The sequence below is a fragment of the Blastocystis sp. subtype 4 genome (genome assembly GCF_000743755.1).
Source record: "Blastocystis sp. subtype 4 strain WR1 chromosome Unknown seqid_0372, whole genome shotgun sequence".
NCBI classification, from domain to species: Eukaryota; class Bigyra; order Opalinata; family Blastocystidae; genus Blastocystis; species Blastocystis sp. subtype 4.
Window position 1 is genome coordinate 1 of NW_014569175.1, and position 8,445 is coordinate 8,445.

At 41.6% G+C, this 8,445-nt stretch overlaps 4 protein-coding genes across 4 annotated transcripts; 1 reads left to right on the plus strand and 3 right to left on the minus strand.

Annotated features, from left to right (window-relative positions):
- Window positions 1–490: 490 nt before the first annotated feature.
- On the minus strand, window positions 491–1,426 carry JH06_4855 (protein disulfide isomerase; the record flags this gene model as incomplete). The annotated part of the gene is given in 6 exon segments (XM_014669930.1): window positions 491–610; window positions 635–775; window positions 804–971; window positions 1,002–1,073; window positions 1,104–1,186; window positions 1,204–1,426. 6 exon segments carry the CDS (start codon window positions 1,424–1,426, stop codon window positions 491–493), a joined length of 807 nt encoding a protein of 268 aa, XP_014525416.1.
- A 459-nt stretch (window positions 1,427–1,885) lies between these two features.
- On the minus strand, window positions 1,886–2,260 carry JH06_4856 (60S acidic ribosomal protein; the record flags this gene model as incomplete). Its single annotated transcript, XM_014669931.1, has 3 exons — window positions 1,886–2,106; window positions 2,136–2,169; window positions 2,204–2,260. 3 exons carry the CDS (start codon window positions 2,258–2,260, stop codon window positions 1,886–1,888), a joined length of 312 nt encoding a protein of 103 aa, XP_014525417.1.
- Window positions 2,261–2,498: 238 nt separating this feature from the next.
- On the minus strand, window positions 2,499–7,166 carry JH06_4857 (hypothetical protein; the record flags this gene model as incomplete). The annotated part of the gene is given in 17 exon segments (XM_014669932.1): window positions 2,499–2,879; window positions 2,910–3,056; window positions 3,087–3,221; window positions 3,251–3,335; window positions 3,351–3,931; window positions 3,962–4,196; window positions 4,227–4,296; window positions 4,327–4,970; window positions 5,000–5,068; window positions 5,099–5,286; window positions 5,316–5,382; window positions 5,404–6,692; window positions 6,723–6,782; window positions 6,814–6,895; window positions 6,927–7,000; window positions 7,030–7,121; window positions 7,148–7,166. The coding sequence occupies 17 exon segments, from the start codon at window positions 7,164–7,166 to the stop codon at window positions 2,499–2,501; spliced, it is 4,218 nt and encodes a 1,405-aa protein (XP_014525418.1).
- Window positions 7,167–7,851: 685 nt separating this feature from the next.
- Window positions 7,852–8,229, plus strand: JH06_5970 (60S ribosomal protein L18; the record flags this gene model as incomplete). The annotated part of the gene is made up of 1 exon (XM_014669933.1): window positions 7,852–8,229. One exon carries the CDS (start codon window positions 7,852–7,854, stop codon window positions 8,227–8,229), a length of 378 nt encoding a protein of 125 aa, XP_014525419.1.
- Window positions 8,230–8,445: the final 216 nt, after the last annotated feature.

Genomic DNA, 8,445 nt, shown 5'->3' on the forward strand with positions numbered 1-8,445 from the left:
GGAAGCATGCTGATCTGATCAAGCGTATGGAGGCTAAGAGACTGGCTGAGGCTAGTGAGTACTACAAGAACAAGAAGACTTCTGCCTAAGTGGAATCTGAACCTTGTCACACTTGGATTGTTTGTTAAACAAAGAATGAAATTGGATTTGATATGATGATGGACAGATTCCTGTTTGGAAGGAGATGGAACATGACCTTTAGGTTTTGTGAAGAAGAAGATGATACGAAGGGTTAGAACGGCAAGAGCGAAAGTAAAAGACACTGAGAGAAAAACACGGGATACAAGAGGGAACTGATGAAACACATGCATAAAACGAGACACCCAATAACGAATAGATGATGCCGCCACAGGAGACAATGTATCTAGCTAGAATCTCTTTGTTCATCCTTACTGTTCATTACTGCAGTCAAGTATCGAATCAGTATATCTCGATCAATAGACACATAATGATAATATTTACCACTCTATTTCTAATATTCCTCTCATTCTTATACTCTCTCACTCATAACCAAGGCACAAGGTAAATTCTCTACATCCACTCCGAAATCTTTCATATATCCAACCCACTCTGTTCCATCCAAATATGCAAAAGCAAAATACTTCTTCATCTATTCATTATCCAGTAAACAAACATTTACACTCACAGGCAATGATCGAAGAAGATGTTTCAAGGAGTCAAGACGACCTTTCTCAACGAAATACTCTGGACTGAGTGCTAACAACAATGTTGGCTTTCCACTGCGAACTATATCATTGAAAGCACATCCACGAAACTATCTATCAACCTCTCCACTTCCTTACTTCTGGTAAAAGAGGCAGAGTTCTTTGGCGAATCCAAGTCAGCAGTAGTGTTTCTTCCATGTCATTCAGGCGGAAATACTGCAAGTCTTCTTCCCCTTCCAACCGCATGATGTAGGGAGCTCTAATCGGGGGAAGTGCTGTCAGCATACTCTTCGTTGCACCAAATTTCTATATTCAATGGGATTGAACTTAGAATACTGTGTAGAGAAGGAGATGTTGAGAGACATTTTGGAATTCGTTGAATAATCGTTGTCCCTCTTGCGAATCATCCTATAGGTAACGAGTCCTATGGAAAACTACATAAACGCAGAAGAAGAGAACAGTGGATGACTGGAGGAGGGCGGACATCTCTTCATCAGTGCTAACAGTAGTTATAGACTCCTCTACAAGTCTCAACAACCTCGATTCCCACTACGATTCAAAGCGTCACACATTTCAATAAGAGATCGCAGTGACTTCCTCCCATAGTAGTCATGAATTACGTTATTCATCACATATTTGATAGTAGGAAAACTTTGAATTTCCAGATTCTTACATAGAACCCGTTCCTTTGAACAATCTACATAGCCGATATTAATTGCACCATTATACTTCGCTGCAATATAATCAATGTTCAGATCCATCTCATTACTGTTTTGAAACGGCCTCTACGAGATCTCACTACAAAAACACTTCTACATCCTTGAAGAATAGGACCCATTTTCCGTCATGGACTAGGGGATCAAAAGTATCCAATGACAATGGCCGAATGTAGGTTTCTGTTGATGAATGCCAGAATGCACAAGATACCTGAGAACGACAGTTCATGACTTTGAGACAAGAACTGTAGTAAAACCAGAAGAGGATACAAGGTAAGCATAGAATGATTGTTTCTCTGCCTCATTCTGAAGGACTATAGTACATAAACGTACTATAATTCGCAAAAGTGAGGCTATAGTGGGCTTTGAGTGTTGTGCGTACTGTCCATGGTGATGATGGAAAAAGTCAACGACTCTCACATATTTCTAGGTTCACGGTATCTCTGTTTGTTACAAACACAAAAACATTGATATAGATGATTCCAAAACCAATACCCTCATTGTTTACCAGTCATCGTCATCATCACCGAAGAGACCACCTCCAGACATATCAATGTCCTCCTCTTCTTCCTCCTCTTCCTTCTTCTCCTCCTCCTTCTTCTCCTCAGCAGCAGCAGGAGCAGCACCAGCGGCGGGGGCAGCACCTCCAGTGGGAATGGAGACGAGCTTCTCAAGTCCTTCCTTGATCAACTCCTCAACGTTCTTTCCCTCCAGATCATCAGCTTCTCGATCTTCTCATCCTCAGCCTCAGCACCGACGGTCTCAAGGACGTTCTTGATGTCAGCAGCCTACACCATCAAACATATCCCAATCAATTCCTACAGTGGGCTTCTCATTTCCACCCAAAACAAGGAGCAGGTAAGCACTCAGATGTCTCATCTACAGAACAGTTAGTTTCCGCCTTTCCACTCTTCTCCACTTTGTGTCCTTCACCCCCAGCAATCCTTCTGTCTAAACTCATACCTTTATATCAACTGTAGATTGCCTTTTGAAGGAAAAAGGAAAGGAAGAGAACTGGGGTGGGGTAGATTTCTATCCCTATATTTCAGATCTGTTCTCCTCTCCAATCAAGCGATTCATCCTAATAATACCTTGAATAGAACAAACACACAGTACATTATTCATTTCGCGATGCCAACTCCGATGCAAAGTACACAAAAAGACGTTCTCGTGAAACACCTTGAATAGTTTTCCATTCCTTCAATACTTCCTCTTTCAAATCCTTCTTCACGTCTTCTGAGGCATGATCCACATTTCCATGAAGGATTTGTAAGTATAGTGCATGCAATAAGGCAAGATCTACAATCATCACTTTGCTTTTCTTCCTACTGTCCTTTCCACTGGTCGTGAATAATTCCTGAGCAGTTCCCAGCGCTGCCTGCAAGTTTTCTGGAACCCACTCTCCATACTGACTGTTGGGATTCCGTACAACCAAAGGGGGATTGCTTTTAGAGGCTAGACCCGTAAACACAGATCCAGACCGAATACGACGAGCAGGCTAAATATGAGCAATTATGTCAAACTCAACTTGTTCCGCATATGGAGCTGCAGCTGCTTCCTTCGCTCGATGTTGCTTAATACTAGCAATAATGGCCGCCTTCAGACGTCGTGTCCATTGTGTCTTCTGGAGTTCGTTCTCAAAGACTAGAAGCACACTCTTAACATCTGAAGTGATCTAAAGATTAGTTCACTCATACAAAGATACCAAGAGGCCATATGGAACAACTTCAGGATCCACATCGACTAATCCAGCTGTATCCAAATGGATGATAAGATGTGGATGATAAAGTCCACGTAGATTAGGCTTTGCATAGAGTAAGATATCACTAAAAAGGAAGAACTAGGATAAAGCCTTCAGATGACTCTTACTCGATATGTGAGGTACTTGCCTTTGTGTGTTCTCTTCGTTAACATTCCATCATACAAGAACTTTCTTCCTTCACACTCTTCAACACTACCCTTAACAAACAAATCCATTTTATCCTCCACTATCTTTGAATCCAGGGATAACAGATAGCAATCACGCACAATGGTAATCAAGCGGTCCAACTGGACGATACGATCCACACTATCCTTTGATCCATCACATACACCTTCCAAAAGTTGTGCTCCTTGAGTCTGGAGTTCCTGACCACTTGTCTCTCGTACTGAAGACACTGTACGCTGTAGAACATCAAGGAAACTACGTTCAGGGAGATCCATTCTGAGTGTCCAACAAGTAATCAAGCAGAACTTCAGCGTATCCAATGCCAATTCAATCAACTCAGCACGTAAGTGACCTTTCACCAACACTGTATCCAAATACACATCGAGTTCCAACCACTCACATCGGAAGAGTGTTTCAACCACTTCACCAGAACGACGATGATCCCAGAGTTGTCTATTCCCTCGGTATTCCTTCAACAGAGCTAAATGAGCCTGGACAGCTGCAAGAAGAGAAAGTGATTGTTTCTCATCAGCAGTCAGCTCCACAATCACTTTGTTCTCACGTTGATTGGGCATCTTGATCTCATTGTTGAAGATTGACCAGTATACACGTGTTAACAGAGACTATGGATTATCCTTATCAATCATATCTACGGGATCCACATCCTCTCCATTATCAATCCCACGGTTATTTTGAATAAACTCATTCAGTTTCATTTTCCGTTCTTTAGGGACATTAGGATTATGAAGATCTGTGTTCAACATAATTGTAGCAAATGTAAGGACATACACTGTATCAGGACAGCTGAAGAACTGTTGGTTATCTTCCCAATAACACTGACTGAATGCCTCAACCAATCGATCGATACGTTGGGATTCACCTGGAAGTCTAACAATCAGAGAATCTAGAAAGAATGACCTAAAGCCACAACGTGTGAGAAAATGACGAATAGCCACATCATAATCCATTCCCTTCCAATTCGTTCCTCCTAAAAATAAGTCCCGATTTTTGGAATTACGTAAGAAGCGATAACGTACTTGACTCATAAGCTTCTTCTCCTCATCTGTAGTACCTCCATCACTACTAATATAATCACCCAGTTCAACAGGATCGAATTGATCTAGATACATGAAGATAAACTTCACTATGTCTTCGGCTGTTCGACTGATCAACTGTGATGCTACCAACATTGCTATGCACTTCTTCAATCCTTTCTCTCGAGCTAGAGCCAAGGCTTCCTTTGTTACACCTTGTCCATATGGAGAAATAGCACTACCTCCCAAATCCAAATTAGCACTGAGACTGAGATGAGAAGGAAGTCTTCCTCGTGTGGACTTGTACAATTCCGCAGGGTCTTCCTGAGATGATGGTTGATTCTCTTCAGCTCCAACAGTGTTAGAAATATCCACGATCTGTCTGGACACCATCTTCAGAATCTCAGCTCCTTCCACAGCAAGACGAGATTCTTCAGGAGTAGGTGTACGACCATCTCGGAACTGAGCAATGTAATCACCACAAGCAGCAATCAAATCCGTAAGAGGATTCAGAGCAGTCTCCATGTTATCATAATTGACAAAGACGTCAAAGAGATACTCAGTTATTGAAAATAGATTTCGGAAGAAACGAATGATTTCAAGTTTGATAGGCAATGTGGTGTTTTCACTACAATCACATCTTCTCAATATATCTACCTCTGAAGTACTGCTAATAGGAATTTCATCACGATTCCTATCTCCATAATGAGCTCTTGACGATGGACTCTATCAATCATCACTTTTCTTAACTCTTACACCCACAACTGTTTGACGACTTCTAAAGCAGCTCGTAGAGTACGAATAGGAAGTGGATCAGGAACAGCCAAAGCTAATAACAGTGTTGGACATAACACCAGTCGATAGAGTATTATGGTATGAGCGGTATGAACAAGCGATGAAGGTTCGTTTTCAAGGAAATCTTTCACTAATTCGAAATTATATTGCTATGTGATAAATCATTTGAATTCCTTACACGACCATAACGTCGAAGATCACCTAACAAAGCCAATAAGAATAAAGTCATATTCTGTTCATATAAACTTCCATTCAATCTATTACACACCTCAATCATATCCTCAATCATTTCACCTGCTAATAGAGCCCCTGGAGATTCCAACTTATAAGCATATGAAGCAAGAACGTCTTCCATAACTGAACCATTCACTGATGAAGGAACATCGTTCTTCTCTGATTCAGGTTGGGTTCGTTTAGGGATCAACGAAACGATAGAACGAAGTCCAATATTTACCTTATCGTAGTGTTGAGAGGAGGTAAGAGAGTGATCTTCAAGACGGAAGAGATAGAGTGTCAGAGAGGAAAAGATTCGAAGTAATAAACCCAATGTACTCTGAGGAATAACTTGGAAATACCCAACAATTTTGATTAAGAGAGACTGAATCTCATCCACGGATACAGAGAGAGTAGAAAGGGTTCCTTCGTATATGCATGTCAACACCACTTCAGTAGAGAGATCTCGAAGGCCTTCAGGTGTCTCCACTGGTTGGGAATCGATAAAGTGATACAAATGTTCCACACAGATTCGTGTGATGGACGAATCTCCACAATGGCATCCAATGAGCAACGGAAGAAGATTTCGTGTCTGGTTGCGATATGCTGCAGCTGTTTGGCGTATCATGGCCGAGTCAATTGATGGTTCAGTGATGGGGATCTCATCCAGGTCAAGAGATTGAGAGAAACCGGAAGGAATTATATCCATGTTCAATGACTCATGAATAGTCTCTGTATGTATCGATTCAGTGTGTGTTTCTGATGGTGATTCTTCAGGGATCGCACTGTTAGTAAGAGGCATGGTGTCAATAGGAGTTGTAGCTGTAAGGGCAGTTGGAACAGACTCGCTGCCATCAACAGGGATCATTGAATCCAGTTGATGAGCAGAAATGCTGTTAGCTATTGCTTCAGGAACTACTAGATCAGTAGGAACATCAGATTCTATTGGAGCACGCAAACAAGAAGGTGTGAGCATCAAAGAAGACCAATCCTTTGAAAAACACAGCTGATATGGTTCTTTTGACTTTTCACCTAATGTTGCATCACTTCCTCCCACAGTAGTACGCAGACGGAATGAATCCGAATGCATCTCTTTCTGAAGTTGAGACACCATCGTCAGGGATGTGATACGCAAACCCTGCTTCAAATAACGCACACACAGATACGTTAATTTCCCTTTTGAGCCATAGTTCAAATTGGCATCTTTTCCACTTGGCGTATGTTCGAGAATCGTGAATTCTGGAGGTGTTATCTCATTTCGATCCAAAGCAATCACAGCAATATGAGAAAGGAAGGAAGTTGACTCTTCCGTAGCTGGTTTTACAACAATCACTCGCGAGAGCTAGACTTCATTCTTTGATAAAACTCCTACCTTATCCGGTAACTCTGAAGCAGGGACTAGATACTGGAAACCAGGAGGCAACGGATCATCCTAGACACTTATCCCGAAAAAGAAGAAATACAATATCGATAACTTCAATGTCTGAAAAACCAAGTGACGAAGGTTTGGTTGCCACTGTTAATCCATCAGGGCCAATCTCTTGTCTACAGGTTAGATAATCGTTGGATCTTGTACCTATCGATCTCGTCTAACAATGAAAAATCTTGCGATCCTTCAATCGAACAGCACAGAGAATACAACAAAGGAACCTATGATTGGAAAACGAACTGGAAAATACCTTCTTCTTTGTCTTTCCTTTTATCTCCGCAAATGCACTGTCCAGATTATGCCCAAACTCCTTATCCGTAACAGTATTGATTACAACCCCATCTATACCTTTATCTGCTTCTGAAAACAACTACTTTGCGAACTCATAATGCAAATTCGAGGGAATCTAACTAGATATGGAAAACAGCGTGTTATTCGAATCTGCGCAATTCGGCAGTTGCCGAATTGGTAACCCAATTACCGCAACTTGTGCGATCAGCAACAATACATCGTGACAAATCTGTCTCCTTGACTACAACACGATCTATGTTCTCCCTCTAGGGTAGAGACACAAAATGGTTCATCAGACTCTATGACCCTTTTTGTTTGCTATTATACATTTCATTTCTCTTAAATTGCCCTTTCAAGAAAAACAATAATAGAACCCCTGGATTAATCCATCTGTATTATATTCCTGTATAATATAAGAAGAAGCTGGGGTACAATTCATCTGGAAATCACTCCTTTGATTATCTAGAATTCTTTTGAAGGCTCTTTTACATCCAAATGGTATGTGTCATTTGGCTCTTTCTGTCGATTGGAATTAAATTGAGAGATTTCTGACCAGTGTATAGGGTATTGACTTGATTGCTGGAGGTCGCAAATGCGGACACAAGAGTCGTGAGGCTCCTAAGAGTGACAACATTTACATTGCTCTTTTGGTGAAGGTATGCTTCTGTGTGTGAAATGGGTTATGGAGTAGCTGTATCGCTTTGTTGCTCGTCGTACTGGAGCTAAGTTCCCTGAAATTGTGCTTCGTCGTCTTTACATGAGCAGAATCAACCGTCCTCCTATGGGACTTGCTGCTCTGGCTCGTCACATGAAGGGAAAGGAGAGCAAGATTGCTGTTGTTGTAGGAACAATTACTGACGATATTCGTCTTGTGGAAGTGCCTGCTCTGAAGGTGTGTGCTCTTCACTTCACTGAGGGAGCTCGTGCTCGTATTGTGAAGGCTGGAGGTGAGTGTTTGACTTTCGACGAGTTGGCTCTTCGTGCTCCAACTGGTGCTAACACTGTTCTTCTTCAGGGTCGTCGTACTGCTCGTGAGGCTTGCAAGCACTTTGGTAATCCTGGTTCTCCTGGTAGCAAGACGAAGCCCTATGTGAGATCGAAGGGTCGTAAGTTCGAGAGAGCTCGTGGTCGTCGTTCAAGTAGAGGATTCAAGGTATAGACAGTTTGCGTGTTAGAATATGGTTAAGAATGTTGTGTTTGTTTATATAGTTTGGTAGTAAGCTTTGGAGTATCCTTCTCTTTGATATGGATAATCACCTGTTTGGAGGTATTACCTTTTCTATTCCAAACATGCATAAAGCCTTTGTTGGATCAAACAGACTTAGGTACTCCTATATAACAGCCTCCAAAGAGATCACATTAAGCTCTGTGTTCT